This window comes from Mytilus californianus, unplaced genomic scaffold, assembly GCF_021869535.1.
Source record: "Mytilus californianus isolate M0D057914Y unplaced genomic scaffold, xbMytCali1.0.p SCAF_4, whole genome shotgun sequence".
Taxonomy (NCBI): Eukaryota; Metazoa; Mollusca; class Bivalvia; order Mytilida; family Mytilidae; genus Mytilus; species Mytilus californianus.
The window spans coordinates 45,466,289-45,490,140 of NW_026262690.1; the positions used below are offsets into that span (position 1 = coordinate 45,466,289).

The 23,852-nt window shown below is 31.9% G+C and overlaps 2 protein-coding genes across 5 annotated transcripts in view; one reads left to right on the top strand and one right to left on the bottom strand.

The window, feature by feature from the left end:
* LOC127738112 (uncharacterized) overlaps window positions 1-2,251 on the bottom strand; it is a 32,999-nt gene extending 30,748 nt beyond the window's left edge. For all 3 annotated transcript variants that reach the window (XR_007999941.1, XM_052249244.1, XM_052249243.1), the window contains exon 1: window positions 1,951-2,251. Coding sequence is in view for 2 of the 3 variants with exons in the window: in XM_052249244.1 (XP_052105204.1) it covers window positions 1,951-2,251 (301 nt within the window). In the remaining variant the exon portion in view is untranslated. The remainder of the gene's footprint in view (window positions 1-1,950) is intronic.
* A 100-nt stretch (window positions 2,252-2,351) lies between these two features.
* The window catches only part of LOC127738108 (5'-3' exoribonuclease 2-like), a 62,648-nt gene continuing 41,147 nt past the window's right edge, over window positions 2,352-23,852 (top strand). For both annotated transcript variants that reach the window (XM_052249227.1, XM_052249228.1), the window contains exons 1-18: window positions 2,352-2,488; window positions 6,292-6,419; window positions 7,989-8,100; window positions 10,204-10,377; window positions 11,092-11,254; window positions 11,755-11,805; window positions 13,045-13,062; window positions 14,419-14,558; window positions 15,585-15,710; window positions 16,260-16,339; window positions 17,218-17,275; window positions 17,790-17,847; window positions 20,087-20,136; window positions 20,368-20,415; window positions 21,070-21,207; window positions 21,499-21,605; window positions 22,295-22,379; window positions 23,226-23,276. In XM_052249227.1, the coding sequence (XP_052105187.1) occupies window positions 2,414-2,488; window positions 6,292-6,419; window positions 7,989-8,100; window positions 10,204-10,377; window positions 11,092-11,254; window positions 11,755-11,805; window positions 13,045-13,062; window positions 14,419-14,558; window positions 15,585-15,710; window positions 16,260-16,339; window positions 17,218-17,275; window positions 17,790-17,847; window positions 20,087-20,136; window positions 20,368-20,415; window positions 21,070-21,207; window positions 21,499-21,605; window positions 22,295-22,379; window positions 23,226-23,276 (1,662 nt within the window). In that variant the 5' untranslated portion in view covers window positions 2,352-2,413. The remainder of the gene's footprint in view (window positions 2,489-6,291; window positions 6,420-7,988; window positions 8,101-10,203; window positions 10,378-11,091; window positions 11,255-11,754; window positions 11,806-13,044; window positions 13,063-14,418; window positions 14,559-15,584; window positions 15,711-16,259; window positions 16,340-17,217; window positions 17,276-17,789; window positions 17,848-20,086; window positions 20,137-20,367; window positions 20,416-21,069; window positions 21,208-21,498; window positions 21,606-22,294; window positions 22,380-23,225; window positions 23,277-23,852) is intronic.

Below are 23,852 nucleotides of genomic sequence, written 5' to 3' on the forward strand. Positions count from 1 at the left end.
ATACCATAATACGTCCCTTAAACGGGCGTATAAAAACGAGGAAATGAAGAGCAGTTAAAGCAAAACATGAAGGTGCTGAGCAAAATGAAAGAAGCAGACAGTCTTTTAGGCGGCAACAATCTAACACCAGACACTGTATGCAAAGCCAAGGAAAAGTTATCGGATGGTATGGCTTAAATGAACTATAGGCAAAAGTTGATACGTATTGCTGATTCATCCGAGCTCGGGTGGCATGTCATGCACGAATATGGAAACAATCCACTTGCAGAGGATTCGGAGGATGAAAGGAAATTGTATAAGGCTGAGAACAGAGCAGAAAGAAAGGCGAAGGCTGAAAGACCAAGAAAGCTAGACGAGTCCATCCCTATGTCCAACCAGCAGAAATAGCAGCTATGGCAAGAAAACCAGGCAGATGTTTCTATTGTGTTGTGAAAGGGCACTGGAAACAGGAATGTCCTGAGCTTAAACCGCAAAGAAAAAATGATAAGATAAGTAATCTTAATACTTTCAGTAGGTTTTCATGTAATTTAGAAGTACACGTAGATAATTTATGTGTAAAGGTTGATACAATTAAATCACCAGTCGATAGTCTGAGAAAACACATAAACAAGTGGAAAATCATTCAAGCAAGTGATTACATTTTAAATTAAATGTTATTGACAAAGGTTATATGTTACCGTTAAAAACTTTACATTGGCCTACCACTAATGGTTCCCCTTGAACATCTGGTTCTACTGTCAAGCAGGATATCGGGTCCGTTCGCCTTGAATACATGTTTGCCCTGGGTTCGTTCGAGTATCGAGTCTGTTTGCCCAGGGCGAACAGGTATTAGGGAGAATGAACCCAGGACAAATAGGTATTAGGGCAAACAGGTACTAGGGCAAACATGAACATGAACCTGGATTCGTCAAGCAGTGATACAGGATCTGAGGATACTAGGCTACAGAAATTAACAGAATACAAATTGATGCTGGACAGTCGAGGGTCTAACTTAAATAAGTTATTAGAGAAAAATAACATACATGTCTTTATTGTGGGCTAAAATATCAAAAAACTGTGATAACATATGTATGTTACATGTTTCAAAGAGGCAATATACATCCTTTACTTTGTTAAATTGTATACAAGTTCTATTGGTATTATTATTGTCTTTCTGTATACTAAACTTAAGAAAGATATAACAGTTTATAATTTGCCAATCATGTATAGTACACCTATGTACACCTATGATATTACAGAAAATATATGCCTGTAATAACTAAAGGGTGTTATTACAGCTTTTCTACATCTCTTCAAAGCCATTTCTCAGACATATATCACAATGTATTTTAATTCATTGTAAGAAATAATGATCAGAGCATGTAATGAGGTTCTGCGCAAGCTTCCCAGTAATTCCCAAGTGTCTCATTTTATAAGTTACATGCCTGTAATAACAAAGCTATTACAGCTTTATGTATCCCTTAAAAGCCTAGTCTCATACAACTTATCGATATTCCCGCGTGACCCAAGAATCTGTCCCGCTTGAACTTTTGACGTCATACAACAATCACTTTTCCATTGTGGCGTCAGATATTTTCGATTATGACATCAAAATTTTACGGGAACTTTTGTGATGTCCAATAATGGCGGACAAATAGCGATAAGGGGTATTGATTTACCATGGTTGATCAAAAATGTATTAATTGAATTGGAAAATTAATTATCAAGGTTATGCATTAAGTTTCAGTGCAAAGTTTCAAGAAATCCCAAGAGCCCACTAAAAATAAAAACATATTTTGATATATTAACTAATAACAAACATATGTTACTACAGATTAAGAAATAAAGAGCAGACAACTCATGAAAGTATCTGTAATAACACATGTATGTTATTTTTATCTAATAACTGATTTAAGTTAGACCCTTGACTGCTGGAAGATATTTTGTACATAAATGATTTTTATGTCATACCTGCTGCAATTCTTACACGGAATTCATTGTCATCAAGGTGATCCATGCATTTTCTTTTAATTTCAATTTCAAAATCATCTGAAACGTTTCCGTTTTCCAAAACTGCTTTTGCACCCATAAGACCTCCATGTTTAGATTCCCAAGATAATTCAGTGTTGTTCAATAAATTTGACAGATCGAACTGAAGATTATAAATTCCTTCTTCGTCGAGAGACTGGAGATGAGCGACAAGATTGTGATATCCCCTGTCACGCTCTAATTTTAAAAAACTACACAGTTCTTTCAAGATTGCATTCGACATTTTGTAAACAAAATCGTAAATTTTGAAACAGCCGTTTTCATTGGTTTTTATTCTGTATAATAACTAATCAGAAAAGATCTTTCTTAAAATAACTGCGGAAGTATAGAAAGGTCAAGGTCGATAAATAACAAACCAGCGTGGAAATTAAATTTAGACGGAAAAATGGGAGTACCGGCGTTTTTTCGCTGGTTAAGTAAAAAATATCCATCAATTCTACTCCATTGTGTAGAAGAGAAGGTAACATAAATTTGTAAGCTGGACGCAGTATGTGCAAAACTCTGCCTTTTTTATTTGTTTATAAATTATACGCTGAAATTGTATTGCATTTTTACAGAATAATACAGAATAATTGCATGTTAAATATTGGTTGAACTTATTAAAGGCAAGTGTTATCTGTGAAAGAGGAAACATTTCGTAATATTTTCGAGATACATTTTGGCAATTCGACATTCAGTGTCCAGGAAAGAATGCTCTTTCTTTGCTATTTACAATTAAAACTAAGAACATATTGGAGTTGCCTTTTTCATTTCAGAGCATGCCTTCAAGGCAGCTCTGAATCCTAAACATCCAGACGATATTGGTGTTGGAAGATTATTCCAATCTCGGATGGTCCTTGGAAAGAAAGATTGGCCTTGGGCATCTGTTCTGGTTCTTTCTTTTTAGAAGCGGTTTTTACCTCTGGCTCTGGTCCGGTTATAGATAGGGATTAGATATGCACCTTATCTCTATTTAGTCCAATCCAGAAAAAAACAGTCACTTATACAACTTCCTGTTTGGGTCAAGTCTTGCAAAAACAAAGATCACCAGTAACGAGATAAGGAAGGAAAAAGTTTAGAAAACACACATTTTGAAACTTTGATATATTATGATCCACTTTTTTAAAGTGATAAAAATGCTTTGCTTGAATTGTTTACGATGGTTTAAACATTTCGCTTTGAAAAGTTTTATACATATTACATTGTGTAAACAGGGCCCCAGAGAGCTTCAACTGGATGAAAAAGTTGTGTAATATTAGAACTTATCTGGATTTCAATAAATACATGTATCTATAAGGTGTATTGTTGACAATCTCATAATGTCTATTAGATCATACTGGATCTTGAATAGCATGCTGTTAGTTTTCCTCTGTTCTTCAAGGCGTTTTGACCATATTTGTGACACATCCAGGTGTTCTGTCTGTGTGGTTATTCACTAATCTTGTTGCACTTTTCTGTACCTGTTCTAATATCTTGATCTTATTTTGGTTTGTTGGGTCCCATACTGTGCATGCATATTCCACTGCTGGTCTTACCATGGATACATATATGCAGCTGCCTTTACATGTTTTGTACAGCCTTATAGATTTCTGCCGATAAATCCAAATGTTCTATTTCCTTTGCCAACTGTATTGATAATTTGTTTATTCCAGGTTAGTAGTTTACTGATTGTTACTCCTAGGCATTTGCTGGCTTAAACTGTCTCTAGTGTATGACCGTGGAGTTTGTCACTGGATGGTTTTGCTGTGATATTCTTATAGCAAGACATTTTTTGGCGATGAAACTCATTTGCCATTTATTTTCCCAATCTTCTAATGATGTTAAGTATTTCTGAGGAAGGTTACTGTCTGCCTGCTTGGTGATAGTTCGAAAGAGTAGGCTGTCATCTGCAAATAATTTGGTCTCTGATGTAGTTGTTGTTTCTGGCATGTCAGCCTGAAAAATTGCCAGTCCAACAGGAATTTTGCCAGCATCTGACAATCCTTCAAAATGATTGCATTGTCACTGCCCATCCCAGTAAGTGTAAAATATGACAATTCAAAAGTTGTTTTAAATATTACTTATTAAATAGAAGCAGCAGAATGTAGATAAATATATAACTGAACTAGTAAAATCTGACATGTCAGCAAGGGCCCTGCTTGCGCATTTTTATGTGAGGCAAAGAGACTGATGCATACAAAGCATACATTTATGTTCATAAAGATTTTAATTTTCATAAATTTTGACAGGCAATTAATTCAGGATGTATTCTCGGGTTAATATGTGGTGGGCATTTTCAAAATTGTGGGCAACCAATAATTTTGACACAGAGTGCAAACGCAAAAAATCCAAAAGAATAGGTACATTGTAGGAGGGCAAATGAAATTTTGCACAGTTGTTGTGCATAACATGTAACATGCATTAAAAATTTACTCTATCCCATGGCAAATACTCTATTACCCTTCAAGGAGACACTTGATCAAGAATGCGCTTTTATTAAATATGGATGGTTGGTGTGTACAAGACGTCATAGTTTATTACTTTGAATTTGAAATTTAATAGACAGTAATAACAGAACATTCAGCAGGGCTCAAGCTAGCAGGCGACTGGGGTAACAAAGTCGATTTCCCGTCTGTCAAAAGCGAAATCTAGTCGCCCTGTTGTTCAAGATACTCGCTTTCAGTCACTTTCGTCATCTGCAATATTCAACATTTACCAAGTCGATGAAACAGCAATTTTTCATTTGAAAGTAAAGAAATTCAAAGACATAAACAATTTATTTTCTTTAGAAAAGAGGTTAAAGCATTGATTTTAAAGTTGGTTGCATGTTGTTTTTATAAAGACAATTTTTTTATCACTTCTGGTACTTGTTATTTGAGAGCGTACATCAAATCATTCTAACTTTCAGCAAAATAAGCTTGTTAATTCATTAGAACGTGATGAAATTTGCCTGAAGTAAATTTGTTATCCTTATATTGCATTAAAAACGTCATATTCCCTTCCAATTAGCGTGTCAAACATCGTTTATTTTTGTAAATTTTCTTCGTCCGCCATTGAAATTTTTGGGCAAATTATTGTACAACTACAGATCAGAGTCGGGATTTAATCGGAAACGGACCAGCTATGACAGAAATTCTGGATTCTTGCGATAATGACTACGGACACATGAATGGCACAGCTGACAGAAGAAAATTGATCCCAAAAGGAAAAATTAGGCATTCCACAAGCATTAACATACTTTTGGTTAGATCTACTTGATTGATGTATATATTTCTATGTATATGCATTGTTTCAATTTATAAATTAAAGTTGCTCAACTCTGGGACTATAACACTAATATAATTATATTATGTCCAAGCTTAACTGTGTTAAATAAAACTGTTAAATTTAAATATATTTTTAATGAGAAATACTTAATTTCATAAACATGATAACAGAGTAGTTTTTAATTGAATTTTAATTGATATAACAACTTTCTTTTCCTTTTTGATATTAAAAAAAATCTTTTTTATTATTGCCAGATATTTAATTGTTTTTTCTGACGAGAGGACTAATATGATTGTGCAACTTGATATGATAAAATTAAATGAATTTGAACTGTTACTTTAATTGTATACCCAGGTACAAATTGAACAATATAAAAAAATAAGATACATATGGCTCTTTGTATTATAGTAAAAACCAAACATTGTAGCGAGCGAACAAGTACTTCTCATTCAAATCTCACCACTTCTCTTTCAAATCTCACCACTTCTCCCTCTCAGTTTCAAAAAGAGAAGTCACTTCTCCCTATGATTCTGAAGTAGTGTGAGTCCTGATTCAGTATAATAAATTAATTAACACATATCTTAGAGGGTGATAGAGCAGATTGTTACCCCTCGAAAAAACATTGTCAACCTTGGCTTTGCCTCAGTTGACAATGTTTTCTCGTGGTAACAATATGCTCTATCACCCTCTCAGCTATGTGTTATTTATATACTAATCCACCAGAGACCAAATGACATGGACTTAAGCAACTATTTTTGTTGATTTTTACAGATTTTCTGTTGCCAAGACCATTATACAAAAATTGTTTAATTTTTATCATAAAGTTTGGCAAATTTTACTAGGAATATTTATTTTAAATGATCTCAAACTGGGTTGTCAAAAACCTAGGGTGTATGAGTATTGCATGGACCAGTGGGACCTTGGTCATGTACATTGTTAAGCCTAAACCTTGCAATTGGCTAGTTAATCTTGTAACTTAAATTCTATTCTAACATGTGAAATAACTAAACAGTTATTTTTTTATTATTATTATTGAAGCCAAAGGAAGTTGGAGATGAAACAATTCCTGTGGACACAAGTCAACCTAATCCCAATGATTATGAATTTGACAATTTGTACCTGGATATGAATGGTATTATCCATCCATGCTGTCACCCAGAGGACAAGTAAGTACATTTTAACATTTCAAAAACTATATATATACATGTTGCAGTGGGCTGTGTAAGAGAATGCATATTTAGAATTTATTAACTGTATAATATTAGTTATCTTGGTGTAATTAGGGGGGAACAGATATTTGCCACAATTTTATTCCTGTCTGAACAAGGGTGGGTGTTATTTACACCATGATAAATAACCAATCAGATTGCAGGATTCTTGCTGCATAAGAAATAAAAAAAAATATATATCAGATTAAGTTATGAATAAAAGGAGATATAGGGGAAAAGTAAATGAGACAGTAACCCAAAGACACAAAAAACCATTACAGATTTATAACAATCATCACAGCATACAAAAATTATGAACATTTCCCAATGTGAAAAAATCCATCTCATTTAAAGTTACTGATCATTGTTCATTTGTTATAAAAATATTTATAGCATACACCTGTGTAATGTAAATTTACATTATAGCACAGTCAGTAAGATTTTATATTATCATGAATGTAACAAGGGAATACTAATCACTACAAAATACACAAATGTACCATGTTCAATTGGTATATTATTTTTATACCCCAGGCAACGAGTTGCGGAGGGTATAATGTTTTTGTCCTGTCCGTCCGTCAGTCCTGTTTCTTGTCATCGCAACTCCTCTCAAACCACACAACAGAATTTCATGAAACCTTTTCAGATAATAAGGACATACTATGTAGATGTGCATATCAACAGGAAATTACGATTCAATTTTTTTTCTAGTAGTTACGCCCCTTTGAACTTATTTGCTTCAATATACTACTGCAACAGTTTGTCATCGCAACTCCTCTGAAACCAGACTACAGAATTTCATGAAACCTTTTTAGATAATAAGGACATACTATGCAGATGTGCATATATTGACAGGAAATTATGATTCAATTTTTTTCTAGGAGTTACGCCCCTTTGAACTTATTTGCTTCATTATACTACTGCAACAGTTTGTCATCGCAACTCCTCTGAAACCACACAACAGAATTTCATGAAACATTTTTAGATAATAAGGACAAACTATGTAGATGTGCATATCGACAGGAAATTACGATTCAAATTTTTTTCTAGGAGTTATGCCCCTTTGAACTTATTTGCTTCATTATACTACTGCAACAGTTTGTCATCGCAACTCCTCTGAAACCACACAACAGAATTTCATGAAACCTTTTTAGTTAATAAGGACATACTATGCAGATGTGCATATCGACAGGAAATTACGATTCAATTTTTTTTCTAGGAGTTATGCCCCTTTGAACTTATTTGCTTCAATAAACTACTGCAACAGTTTGTCATCGCAACTCCTCCGAAACCACACAACAGAATTTCATGAAACTTTGTAGATAATAAGGACATACTACGTAGATGTGCATATCGACAGGAAATTATGATTCAATTTGTTTTCTTATGCAATTTTTTTATCTTACTGTTATTTTATTTCTCCAGTGACAATGTGGGGACGTGGGGTATGTGAGCGTGCTCACTAAGGTTCTTTAATAAGAAAAAGAACATAGACTGAACATATATCAATATGGCTCTCTTTTTCAGACCAGCCCCAAAGAATGAGAATGAAATGATGGTTCTGATTTTTGAATACATTGATAGAATATTCTCCATTGTAAGACCTAGGAAGGTGTTATATATGGCAATAGATGGAGTTGTAAGTTAAAATAGTTCAGTTTATAAATGGTTACCTTTTCTCATAATTTCAGTAATACTTTAGTTATAGATTGATTATTTCAATTGATCCTTTTATTAGCTCACCTGACCCGAAGGGTCAAGTGAGCTTTTCTCATCACTTGGCGTCCGTCGTCCGTCGTCGTTAGCTTTTTACAAAAATCTTCTCCTCTGAAACCACTGGGCCAAATTTAACCAAACTTGGCCACAATCATCATTAGGGTATCTAGTTTTAAAAATGTGTCCGATGACCCCGCCAACCAACCAAGATGGCTGCCATGGCTAAAAATAGAACATAGGGGTAAAATGTAGATTTTGGCTTATATCTCTGAAACCAAAGCATTTAGAGTAAATCTGACATAGGGTAAAACTGATTATCAGGTCAAGATCTATCTGCCCTGAAATTTTCAGACAAATCTGACAACCTGTTGTTGGGTTGCTGCCCCCGAATTGGTAATTTTAAGGAAATTTTGCAGTTTTTGGTTATTATCTTGAATATTATTATAGATAGAGATAAATTGTAAACAGCAATAATGTTCAGCGAAGTAAGATCTACAAATAAGTTGTCATGACCAAAATTGTCAGTCGACCCCTTTAGGAGTTATTGCCCTTAATAGTCAATTTTTAACAATTTTTCGTAAATTTTTGTAATCTTTTACAAAAATCTTCTTCTCTGAAACTACTGATACAAATTTAACCATACTTGGCCATAATCATTATTAGGGTATCTAGTTTAAAAAATTTGTCCGATGACCCCGCCTTCCAACCATCATGGCCAACTTAGTTAAAAATAGAACATAGGGGTAAAATGCAGTTTTTGGTTCATATCTCTGAAACTAAAGCATTTAGAGCAAATCTGACAGGTGGCAAAAATGTTCATCAGATTTAAATTTATCTGCCCTGAAATTTTCAGACAAATCCGACGACCCGTTGTTGGGTTGCTGCCCCTGAGTTAGTAATTTTACAAAATTTTGCAGTTTTTTGTTATTATTTTAGATATCATTATAATATCTAATATCTAATACTATTAATTATGATTTTAACCTTATTTTACATTATTTCCAAAGCATCAGTAAATACAGGTGAGCGACACAGGCTCTTGAGAGCCTCTAGTTTAAAAGATTATGGGTTTTGCTCATTGTTGAAGGCTGTACTGTAACCTATAGTTGTTAACTTTCTATAACATTTGGTCTCTAGTGGAGAGTTATCTCATTGGCAATCATACCACAACTTCAGTTCTTATTTTTATATCTATACATGTACTTTATCCAAAATAATGATGATCCTCCAAAGCCCAATATTTGATACAAATATAAAAATAAGAAGATGTACCAGATAACGTAGAAGTTAACAGCTAAAGGTCATCATACAATGAGCAAAACCCATACCGCATATCAGAGTAATATAGTAATGATATACCGACATAAGAGGTCTATAAACACAGTAGCTCCAAATGCATGAAATGGAACTTGTTCTTGGAAGCCATACATGTATATATTATGTGAATCAGCGGGAAAAAATATGTAGCAAATAAAATATAGGATATTCCAAAACACATAATTAACAGCACCTGGTGATGATTCATAGCCTGATCGGTTTTGGTCCTTCGCAGACCTTTTTCGGAGGCGAATAATGGATAAATAGTTGCACCGTATTTATATAGATCCAGTATCCGGCGGATAACAGTTATTCTGTATCCCCCAGATATCTTTACAGGTCTAATTCTACTTTAAGTTTAAATCCAGTTGAATTTTCCTTAGTTAAGTTAAACTGATTTACATGTTACGATAAACATTTAACCTAATGCATAGTAAGCTATAAAAGGCCCTGAAATAACAAATGTAAAACAATTCAAACGTGAAAAATTAACGACCTGATTTATGTATTAAAAGAAAAACAAATATCATATACAGCAACAAACAACAACCACTGAATTACAGGCTTCTGACATGGGACAGGTGTATACAGAATGTAGCAGAGTTAAACATGTTTGCTGGCGCCAAACTCTCCCCGAACTAGTTCGACCAATAATGAATAAAAAGTTTTTATAATTAAGAAGTTAAGATTTGATGTTATGTCACTTCAGGCACCTAGAGCTAAGATGAATCAGCAAAGATCTAGAAGATTTAGAGCTTCCAAAGAAACCACGGAAAAGATAGAAGAAATGGCAAGATTGAGGGGTGAACTTACTCAGAAAGGTTATGAATTACCACCAGAGAAGGAAAAAGGAGAACATTTTGACAGTAACTGTATAACACCTGTAAGGGATGTTACTTATTTCAAATACTTAAAAAAAAAATTATGAAATGATATTCTTAAGTCTAATTGTTATTTTGTTTTCAGGATGTCTTAAAGTCGCATTCTTCATCAGCTGGCCTTCTTTTTAAAACAGTTGTATGTGTTAACATCATTTTAATCTGAAGACCTTTTATTTGATGATTTAAAAAAGTTACTGATTTCATGAACCTACAAAATGAAGTGCAATTGGTATAAAAGTTTGAAACACATTGAATTTTACTCCGTTAAAAAGGTGGATTTTGGTAAGGACCATTCTATCAAAATAAATGTGGGAGGGTAGAAAGGGAAATTTGATTTTTAAAAAATGGATTGTGGTTCATTAAGGTCGTTTGTCCATTTGATATTTACAAAAATTACTTAAAGGTTGGTTGTTGAAGGATTTTGGATGTCTCCCCTCATCCTCCCACATTCATATAGTAGAATAGACCTTTAATTAGACAATAATAAGACATTAAACATCAAACAATTCAAATTTAAAAACTAATGAAAGAGTAGATTGTATTGAAGCAGTATTCAGAATATTGGGATTCAGACCTCCAACAATGAAAATTAAGACTGCAACCAATAGCAAGATTGCATGTTTGTGATGTCAGATGACAATTGTTTCTTCAAAAAAATTTTTTTTTTATATTTCTAGTGAAATATAGAGTTGTTAATGATTAAATATTTATTATAGGGAACACCATTTATGTTCAGATTAGCAGACTGTTTGAGATATTACATTCATGACAGAATCAATAGTGATCCAGGATGGCAAAATATTAAAGTTATATTATCTGATGCTAATGTACCTGGAGAAGGGGAACATAAAATTATGGACTATATAAGAAGACAGAGAGGTAAACAATAAATGTATTGTTACACATTTCAAACAATGAAAAAAACAACTTTGTATAAAGTCATTACACATAATAATAATATACTACATTATAAAAAAATGAATTCGATTGACTTGGACATAAAAAGGAATAATTATACTATGTACACTTCACTCTTATGTAATATGATAAATTTGAGAAACAGAAAAAATCTATCGAGTGAATGTGTATGACACTTACATGCCATACTAGAAGATATTCAGTATATCAAAGGCACTGTGTTTTGTTTTAATCTTAACTGAGCTGAAAGGTCTTACCAAATAAAGTAAAGAGCTTGACACAATGTGAATCTTTTGTTTATTCATTTTCTGCTCTCACTCTACAAAAAGATTCATATTGTGACTCACTGCTGATATTTAACGAAATCAGTGAGCAAAAAACCTGATAATCTAAACATTTTAAAAACTGCTCACTTGTTAACTTGAGGCAACAATGCTAATGTATAAATTTGTATATTACAGATCAACCAGACCATGATCCAAACACAAAACATTGTTTGAATGGTGCTGATGGTAAGTAAATGTTCAATTAGAAGTAAGATGGAGATAACATCAGAATGCATATATTCCTGTCAACATCTGAAAATGAGATAAACTGAAATAAATGTAAAATCATGTTGTAGATGTAAAATTGTGTCCTAACTTTTTAAGAACTTCATTGGTCAATTAAATCCACATGATAATCAAAGCAAATCTGATGACACATAACAAAAAAACATTGCAACATGTATTAACGTTCTAACTACACACAAACTTAAGAAATCCAAAAAATAGCATCTTCCATGTTGGAGATTAACAATCTAACTGATGGTAGCTTAAGTGAATGTATTAGCTAGTCCTTCAATACCAGATATGCCAACACACAAACTCTAACTTCTTACGTTTTTAAGTCTATTTATTTGTTTCAATCTGATGTCTGATAAATAATCAATTATCTACAAGCCTGTAAAGATATAATAATTGACAGGTAAAGAACACAGGAACCAGGAAGGACCCCAAATTCCAGTACAGGTTATCACTTTGATGAAAATCACAGTAAATTTATACCTAACAGACAGTTCACTATTATTTATTTCTCCTTCTTCTTTAGCATTAGTTAATCTGATTTATTAGTATGCATATGCATATTAATATTTATCTGATTCTCAACAAGATACAATTTGAATAACAGAAAACTGCATTAAGAATATTATGGTATTTTTTTAAAACTGACTTGAACAAATTGCTTGCTTATATTGGGTTACTATTCAGTGATATTGTTTGCCTCAAATTACCTCTGAAATTTGGCTCTTCCCCTAGAGAAAATTCCCAATCACTAAAAAAAATGGCATAAAATTCCTCATAATAAGTTGTACATTTTTCCCAAACGGTGATGGCATCGGTAGTAATGTAAGTAAATTTCGTATTCATGTTATTATTTTGATATTATGAAAGCGCTTTTGAGATCCGGGTTTCTGATTAGAATCATCGCGGTGTTTGTAACACACTTGGTTTTCAATGTATTAAGTACTGTCATTTGTTCCGTTTCTTTCCCCTCCCCAAAAAGTTCTTTTCCGGTTGAAAATGTCTCACAATTCAAAATATTACGTGAAAAAGCTTCCCAATTTCAAAAAAAAAAGGGTAGAGGTAGTTTTTAAAAAAGACAACAATATCACTGCTATTATTCTTTTGTACACATTATGTTTCTTTAATTAAGTATGAAAAAGGTGTAAGATTAAAACTCAAAATAATCTTTAATTTTCTTTTTTTCAGCTGATCTGATTATGTTGGGTAAGTATTTACACAATACTAACTTTAGTAAAACATACCTTGTCAGTAGTTGTTTTTGTCATATGTTGATGTTATTGGTTATTTAGAGAATTGGGTGATGATGACAGATCTTAGATTGTTTCTGAGTAATTTATTTATCACTTTTATAGACTCGTGACAAATTAAAGCTTGACATATAGTAAAGACCCTGTCTATTGTTGAAGACAGTTTGTTGCCCTCTCAATGTCTTTGAGATATTTTTGTTATTGGGTTGCTTTTTAATTGATGTATATCCCACATCTCCTTTTTGTCGAGCCTTCGACTTTAGTCGAAAAAGCGAGACATAGCGATCCTACATTCTGTCGGCGTCGTCGGCGGCGGCGTCCACAATTATTCACTCTGTGGTTAAAGTTTTTTAAATTTTAATAACTTTCTTAAACTATCCTGGATTTCTACCAAACTTGGACAGAAGCTTGTTTATGATCATAAGATAGTATCCAGAAGTAAATTTGTTAAAAATAAAATTCCTGTTTTTCCGTATTTTACTTGTAAATGGACTTAGTTTTTCTGCCAGGAAACATTACATTCACTCTGTGGTTAAAGTTTTTTTAAATTTTAATAACTTTCTTAAACTATCCTGGATTTGTATCAAACTTGGACGGAAGCTTGTTTATGATCATAAGATAGTATCCAGAAGTAAATTTGTTAAAAATAAAATTCCTGTTTTTCCGTATTTTACTTGTAAATGGACTTAGTTTTTCTGCCAGGAAACAATACATTCACTCTGTGGTTAAAGTTTTTAAGATTTTAATAACTTTCTTAAACTATCCTGGATTTCTAATAACTTTCTTAAACTATCCTGGATTTGTACCAAATTTGGACAGAAGCTTGTTTATGATCAAAAGCTAGTATCTAGAAGGAAATTTTGTTAAAATTTGTACCTGTTTATCCGTATTTTACTTATAAATGGACTTAGTTTTTCTTCCAGTTAACATTAAATACAGTCTGCAGTTAAAGTTTTTAAAACATTTATTAGATTCATAAACTATCCTGGATTTATACCAAACTTTGACAGAAGCTTCTTACAATCAAAAGATAGTATCTAAAGGAATATTTTTATTGATTTTTCTCCTCATTTTTGTTGAGCCTGCGATTAACAGCAAAAGTAGGCGAGACACTGGGTTCCACGGAACCCTTACAAATTTTATTCACAATGATTCTTTGAAATAAATTTTATGATTAGCTTTCATGTTTCGATATTTTAATTTGTTGTCACTCTAGACAGTTGTCTTAAGTTTCTTAAGCAAATAAAATAATATCAAAAAATCTCTACCTATATGCATGTACACTGTTTTGACATTTGACATGTAATCTCAGGTTTAGCTACACATGAGCCTCACTTCACCATTATCAGAGAAGAATTCAAACCAAACAAACCAAGAAGTTGTGATTTATGTGGTCAGATGGGCCATGAAATGAAAGAATGTACAGGTTTACCTAAAGAAAAAATTGGAGAGGTATGTCATTTGTCTTATTGATTGCTGTTAATAATTTAACTGCTATTTTGATGATAATGGACTACTTTTGGATAACTCAACAAGTCTTGTATTTATAAATGACAAAATATTTTGTCTATACACCCTATTGCAAGTGATTTCTCTTTCATATTATTTTTTAGTACAATATCTAATATATTTTGAGTGAAAACATATGGAAATGAACTTCCAAGTCAGTGCCACGGTTATTTAAAAACAGTCAATCACAGTCAATAGATATTATAATAGGTTCTTTTTCTACTGCACTTTGCAGGCCTTTATATATAAGTTTAATTATGCAAAAGGGGAAGTGTAACCTATGTCAATTGCTGTCTATTGTAACTTTTAAACTTGAAAAAATATATTTTGCTCTGAAACATCAGTGTTAGGGCTATTCCATTAAAATGTATGTGTGAGGGTAGGAAGGGAAGTTTAATTATTGAATGTGGATCATGGGTCTTTTTTCAGTATGTGTCTATTACCATTATGCAAAATAATCTAAAAAATGGTTCTTGGTTGTAGGGACATTTTGAAAGTCCCTTCCTACCCTCCCACATACATTTTAATGGAATAGACCTTATCTGAAACCAAACTTGGAGTCAATTGTCCACAATTTTTTCAAATTTTCCCAAACCCCGGAACTAAGTAATTTTCAGCAAAATTTATGAAAGATGGGCATGGTGGTACAAGTTTTGTGTAATCAACTTCTACTACAGTTTTCAACCCACATATGTTCAAGTTGTGCACCTATCTATTATGGAATTATTTTCCTATTTTCATAAACTTTGGAATTTAGTCATTAACCATCAAAATTTACAAAAGACTGCACCAATTTTGTGTTATCAACTCCCCATCAGTTTCAATCCATATCTTTAAAACTTAAAAGAATGATTGCACTTATATCAAAGTTGTGTTTTGATGTTATAGAAGAAATAAAATATTTTTACTGTGGTGTGCAAACTAAGTTTTGATCTGACAAATAATTTCAGTTTTTGTATTTGATTCCAGCATGATGAAGGACCAGTGATGTTTGACTCAGAACAACAGTTTATATTTTTAAGATTAAATATATTAAGAGAGTATCTAGAAAGAGAGCTACTGATGACCAACCTTCCATTTAAATATGATTTTGAGGTAAATATTAATACTAGACCATGTTTGAAATCATTTGAATCTGCCTACCAGAAAGTAACAAAAGAAAAAAGTATAGCCTTTTTAGTTTGTATCAGTCCTGTGGGACAAAAAGGACATCAAGCATATCAGAAAAATTAGTTATGACTGGTTTTTGCTTCAAGACATTATTTAACAACTAATTTAAGGCTAACTGACAAGCTTGTATTTTAAACACTGATAGAAAAAAAGTACAGATAACCTGATATGTTAGATTCAAATCTGGAAAATGAATAAATTTTATATGCTGCATTTGCTGAGGGGTATTTAAAAAAAACATAAGGTGCCCATATACAATGGATTATAAACATGCTGCAATATTTTGTAATGAAGACAGTAGCTTTTGACCTGATTGAGGTCAGAAATAAGTGCTGGTATGAACTCTTAACAATTTTTGCGAAAAACATGAAATGAATTCAGACTCAATAGTATTTTTAGTAATATTGTATTGGTCTCTTAATATTTTTAGAGATGTTTAGATGATTGGTTTTTATGTGTGGTGTTTTTTTTCAGAGATCTTTAGATGATTGGGTTTTTATGTGTTTTTTTGTGGGTAATGATTTCCTTCCTCATTTGCCATCATTAGAAATCAGGTGAGTACCACTTACTTTAGGCCTTCATTAGAAATTCATTGATGCTTTTGTTAGAAGTCAGGTGGGTTTTCTTTCAGCAGATATATACTTTATAGAAATTTTTTATACATTCAAGATGTGCAATCCACTTTGTATAAAAATATGAAGATGTGGCATGATTTGCCAATGATTATGACTATCCACCAGAGACCAAAGGACAAAGGTATAAACAGCTACTGATCATTGTATGGCCTTCAACAATGAGTAAAACACATACCGTATAGTAAGCTATAAAAGTTCCTCTGCCTGAAAAAATTTGAAACAATTTATATGAGAAAATCAAAGATTTATGCTAAAAGCAATAATGGCAGACATCAACCAATGACAACAATTGGATTACAGGCTCCTAAAATGGGACAGGCATATATATACACATTTAGATAATTTTTGCAAGCTTTTAAGAAGCTGAAACATAGTCAATTTTCAGAACCATTTATCAAAATGGTACCCATTTTGTGCAATCAATTTTTCCTACAGTGTTCCACTCAGTGGCTATAATTTTCATCAGTACTTTGGATGGAGGAACCCATTTGTTTTTTGTTGATTTTTGTTAAATGATTTTGTCTGTTTCAGCTAATGTCATCTCCTGGGAAGCTAGTTTAGCGTAGCTTTGGTAATTTATATATCACCTTTACTTAAAGAAATCAGATAGATGCTCTCTTAAGGATATCAAATTCAAGTATTGCAGCAACCTGGACATTTGCATATTTGACCCATATTTTAAACAAATACAAATTTATAAGACATATAACCTATTCATATTCTTTTTTTGAATATTTTATGATAATAAACAAATTTCAGGGTGATTTTCTATATCTTTTTTTGCTATCTTTTTACAGGGAAAATGCAATTGACAGACTTATAAAATTATACAAAAATTGTGTAAGAAGAACTGGGGTAAGTGTTTAGATTTATCCAAATTACCGCTTTACTGCTCATAGTAACAGGGTTTTAAGCATTTTCTCCCTTCACCTTTCTCAACATTAAATTTTGGAACAGCAGGCAAGAAAAAAAATGTTGACCTTGAAATGAATAGAATTTAGTTGCAGATATTTCAAATTATTGCAGATTTGATTTAGACGCAGCTTTTTTCAAATTATTGCATAAATTGATTCAGACTCAATTCTTACAAACACATCAATTTATTTTTAATGAGGTTTTATTAGAACAGAAAGAAGATTTTCCTTATAGAATCATATTCTAATAACGAATGCTGTGTGTGCTTTAATAATTCTATTGCTGTTTGTGCTTTAATAATTTTATTTAGTAAATGAATTGGGCTAAGATGGTTATTAGCTATGGACTATTAAGAATTATTGGTATACCTCTGCATTATTTAAAGTTCAAGATAGATGAAATAATGTAAATTCAAAAAGTAGTAAATTTAATTTTTTGAGTCACTTTATTTTAGGGGTATTTGACAGATAGCGGAGTAGTAAACTTAAGTCGTGTACAGATAATAATGCAAGGTAAGATTAACTTTAATATCTGCATCTAGTACTTATTTTAGTTTAAAGGGATATAAATTGAAATATGTCAAAAATGTACATGATTCCTCAGCGCATTCAATTACAAAGAATTTTTTTTCGCTGAGAGTGATGTTTTTTTTTTTTAGTTCAACCACACCAGATGACTTTCAAAAAAAATTTTGGATACACTCTGACAAATTTTGAGCAAATGAAGTCAATAAATATTGTTTTACCAGCTTACCCAGAATTTGTTTATATATGTATGATACATGGTTCTCTTTATTTCATAGCAAGATCCAATAATACTTGATTTAGTGGACTTCTCAATATAATTATTTTCATTGGATCACATGAATTTCTCGATGTGTACAAAACATAGTAAAAAAATCTGGTAAAAAGCAGAAATTTATTTTTCATCTACTTTATACAGTTATGGCATGTAGAAAAGGTGAATATCCAAAATTATCAACCCTAAAAGATTATTTCCCTTAGAATGCAGCTTGAAGTGAAATAACTTTTTAGGGTTAACAGTTTAGGATATTCACCACTAAGTGACCACAACTGTTTTATTATACCGAACTAACAGGAAAAGGATTTTTCTAACCAATGGAGAAGTTTTAAATGCCCATGCCTTTTTTTTACATAACAAAATGTCAAAACGCTTACTTCAGAGAATTATTACAACAAAGGAAGACTCTCTGTAAACAATTGATGACCCCAAAAAATGGCCGTTTGTGAAGGCTATCTTAGATTTATTTCCAAACCTTGTTTCCTCATTACTCAATGGACTTCTAACCTAGCCATTGCCATTTTTTAGCTCACCGGGGCCCGAAGGGCCCCATGTGAGCTTATGCCATCACTTGGCGTCCGTCGTCTGTTGTCTGTTGTCATAAACTATTTCAAAAATCTTCTCCTCTGAAACTACTGGGCCAAATACCTTCAAACTTTAACTAAATGTTCCTTAGGGTATCTAGTTTATAAATTGTATCCAAAGTTTTGATCCATCGACAAACATGGCCGCCATGGCTAAAAATTGAACATAGGGGTCAAATGCAGTTTTTGGCTTATATCTCAAATACTAAAGCTTTTAGAGAAATCTGACATTGGGTAAAATTGTTCAGTTGGTCAAGATCTATCAGCTCTGAAATTTTCAGACGAATCAAACAACCCATTGTTGGGTTGCTGGCACCGAATTGGTAGTTTTAACAAAATTTTGCAGTTTTTTGTTATTATTTTGAATATTATTATAGATATATATATAAACTGTAAGCAGCAATAATGTTCAGCAAAGTAAGATCTACAAAAAAGTTAATATGACCATAATTGTCAATTGACCCCTTAAGGAGTTATTGCCCTTTAAAGACAATTTTACACAATTTGTTCATCAAGTTCGCTAACATTTAAAAATCTTCTCCTCTGAAACTACTAGGCCAATTACCCTCAACTTTTAACTAAATGTTCCTTAGGGTATCTTGTTTATAAATTGTATCCGAAGTTCCATTGACAAACATGGCCGCCATGGCTAAAAATAGAACATAAGGGTCAAATGCAGTTTTAGGCTTATATCTCAAAAACTAAATCTTTTAGAGCAAATGTGACATGGGGTAAAATTGTTCAGTTGGTCAAGATCTATCAGCTCTGAAATTTTGGGATGAATCGAACAACCCATTGTTGGGTTACTGCCTACGAATTGGTATCTTTAACAAAATTTTGAAGTTTTTTGTTATTATTTTGAATAATATAATAGATATATATAAACTGTAAGAAGCAATAATGTTCAGCAAAGTAAGATCTACAAAAAAGTTAATATGACCAAAATTGTCAATTGACCCCTTAAGGAGTTATTGCCCTTTAAAGACAATTTTACACAATTTGTTCATCAAGTTTGCTAACATTTAAAAATCTTCTCCTCTGAAATGCAGGTGAGCGATTCAGGCTCCTGAGAGCCTCTTGTTTGTTTACATGCGCCAATGACATCATTTTGATGGGAGATAACTTGAATGGTTAAAAAGGTTGTTCACCAGTGAATAATATGATTATTCATTATACATTGTTAATGTTGATGGTTATTCTTCATTCCTCACATTAAAATGACTATACCCAATTCAAGTCACATGATAATGTTTTACACAATAGAATTCTGCATTATATATTTATGGTATAATAATATATGATGTACTATATTTAAGTCAAAAATGTATGTTTATTTTTGTTTTTCAATACTGAAATATATTTTCAGAGCTTGGTGAGGTAGAAGATGAAATTTTCAAGAAAAGAAGAAATAATGAGGTAACTCCAACCTTTTATACACTGGAATTATATTAACATCATTAGTTGCAAAAGTGTCTAAAATAGAACAACAGAAAGAGCAAAATGTTTTGATTAAGAGGTTTGATAGTTTTATTTGACAGATAATATGTCCCTTGGTTGGTGTATTTATTCATGCATTGTAAACAGTTGAATGACCTATTTGGACAGAACATGAGTGATCCAAAACCTGGTCTTTTTTTATATTTTCAGTTAGAATTCCAGCGCAGAAATAAAGAAAGGAAAGCAAGAGAAAAAAGAGTATGTAGTATACGTTTCTATAAATGCACACATTATAGATTAGATTTATAAATGAAGTTGATAATTAATTTCTGACTAGTAAGAAATATTCTGAAAAAGGTTGAAAATGAAAACAAATGTCTTTAAATGAAGACTAGAACCAGTATAAAAAATCTTGTTGATGACCTTGAATCAAATTCACAAAGTTTTTAAATTTATCAAATAATATCCTTCAGATGTTCTTTTCTGACATAAGATTGTCAGTTATCAGTAATAATTCCTTTAAATTTTGCTTCAAGCTTTCCAACTTCTGGCATTTAAGGAAAAACCAAAATAGTAGTTAAAATTGTCATTTAGAAACAGTATTTTCTCCACAAATAGCATCCTAGTAAACAAGGAATTTTTTATATACATGTACTATCTTGTTTTTAGAAATTATAGCATCACATTACCATAATGCAATTGATAATAAGATATTAGAAATAGCTGTACCCTAAAATTATTTTCATCAAGATGTTGTACACAAACATTTTGATACAAGTCAAATAATATTTTCGGTAGAAACAACAATACTCACTATTTCACTGTAACATATAAAAAAAGGAAAATGAGATTGTTTATTTGAGTTGAAAGATTTGAAAATCATTGATGCTAAAAGAAGAAATTTTATTTCAGTTTTCTCAAGGGCCTCGCTGGACACCAGGTGGACAGTTTGCTCCACAGGCATTAGGCCAGTCCCATAGCTCATCAGGTGTATCCAATCCAAGACAAGAGGCCTTCAAGGGTCGTGTGGATGCCATGCAGTCAATGATGGTATATTCAGGTCATGTACTAGTACATGGCTTTGGAGAACTTATATAATGGGAGAAAGCATTATGAGTCATGCAAAGACTGAAATTTCAAAAGTTTGAAACCCAATTTCTATGTCATTTTTATATATTATTGAAAGCCTTTTTTATGATTTCTTAATATAAAAAAAACTTTATAATTGTATTTAGAATGAATTATAACCAAGAAAAGTTATTAAATTTAAATAAATGTATAGCAAATATTTTTGTATAGAGCAAATGCAGATATTGGCATAAATAAATTTGGATTTTACAGACAAAAGACGAGCCAGGTAAAGGTACAAAGAGGAGTGCTCCTGACAGTGATGATACAGAGAAAGAGAAAGAAGAAGATGAGGAGAAAGAACCAGAGGATGAGGTCAAGTAAGTACACATGAAATCTATGTATTTTAAAAAAGAGTGGCTTTTTTTTTTATTGTTTAAATAAATTACATGTGATGGAATATTTGTAAAAAAAAAGTTTAAATTTAAAGTAATTAGATGGTCTAGAAATTGTTGTGATTTAGCCAATGTTTAGATTTATGTATATATTTTAAAATTTCAAATAAATTTGTTAGGATTTTTCAATTGTACCAAGTGGATACAGATGAAATTGCAACCATTTTACTTGATTATATCATTACTTTTGATTGTCATCTAGGCAACATCTATTTCTTTTATAGTCCTTACGTGAACTTGGGATTTCTATTTATAGACCACTATTTAGATTGTTCAACATTTGTGTACACTGGCCATCATTTATATACAAATTGCTGTATCTGTTCAATTCTGGATTACAGATACTAGCCATGTACCCACCAACAATACAACAAACTGCTATGTACCAATATATAGAATATAACAAAAGATCTAACAAATGTGTTAAACCAGGAAATAATTGCAACAGATTCATTCTTTGTTATTTCTGTTTTGATAGCTAATCTGTAAAAATTCAATAATGCAAAAGTAAAAAAGCATATTGCAGATAAAATAAGAATAAATAAGAAGCAAAAGCTTGCTCATTCTGCAGATTACACAAATAACTTGACATAGAAATTTGATTGTAATTACAGGTTATGGGAAGATGGATGGAAGGACAGATATTACAAGTCAAAGTTTGATGTAGATAAAAACGACATAGAATTTAGACATAATGTTGTAAGTTCATATGTCTTCAAAAGAACTTAGACATATTGTTAGTTCCTATATGTTCAATAAGTGCAGGTGTAGGATGGAATTTCCTCATTACTGTTTCTAAAGCTTTACAGAATACATTTTTTATGTTCTTCCAGTGTGTTGGTGGTTAATGTCATGATTTAAAATGTATAAATGATGCTGCTTTATTAAACTATTATTTAGCACTGAGGGTTTTGAAAAAAAACCCAATAGGAATGTTAAAAAATTAAGCTGTTCTGTAATGTTGCCATATACATTTCTTGTATTTATATGATTTATGTACTAGGAAAAGTCAGATTTGTCATTCATAAAAATAGTTTGAGAATTTTTTCTGATAGCAAATGAACAGAAAAGGTTATAAGAATGTGGGGTATATGCTAATGAGACAACGACACAAAAATACTTATAGATTATCGATGGTTTTTCAAAAGAGAGGGTGTTTCAGCTACAATCTCATGGAAGGGCGACAGCCCTGAGATGAGATGTGGCCGAGAAACATCCTCAAGTTTTAAAGACCATTGATAATCTGTTAATCGCTATTTTGCCTATGACATCGTTAATTTTTACATTGACAACGGCACATGCGCAATTAGTTTATAATGTTAATTTTCTATCTCAAGCGAGTAGCATGATATGAAAAATTATCACAAAAAAGATCAAAGGAAAAAACACAAAATAGCGATAAAAATGTTTATTACTGTTTTTTTTTAAACTTTATGCCTGTTATGATAGATTGTGATGAAAAATTGAGATATTTATTGTGATGAAAAATATTCAAAAGAAAGATTGAGATATTTAATACTTTTAACATTTAATTTTTCATTTTAGGCCAGACATTATGTTACAGGTTTATGTTGGGTTTTAAGATACTATTATCAGGTTTGTACTTCTAATCATAATTTAAACTCTTAAAAAAACATTTAGTAATTTGCAAATTGAGTTTAAGAGGGTGATAATGGAAAGCTATCTCTGCCAGCCCATTCATAACTCCCTTTAAAAACTGTAGCATTCAGGTGTATCATTGCAAGATTGTTAGTCTGAGCCTTTGTGATTATACAAAGTGACACCTGCAAGCACACACATATAAAAATAAGGAGATGTGGTATGATTACAATTGAGACAACTTTCCGACAAAGTTCAAATGAAGTGGATGTACCGGTAAGCAATTATAGGCAACCGTACGGCCTTCAACAATGAGAAAAGCCCATACCGTATAGTCAGTTATAAAAGGCCCCAATGTGAAAAATATGAAACAATTCAATTGAGAAAACTAACAGCCTAATTTACAACAAAACAATTTTCAAAAAACAAATATGACAGACATGAACTAATGACAACCACTTAACTACAAGCTCCTGACTTGGGACAATCACATAAAGAATTTGGCGGGGTTAAACATGCTTGTAAGACTGTTAAGACACTTGAGAATTAAGAGGCATATGTGGCATTTATGTT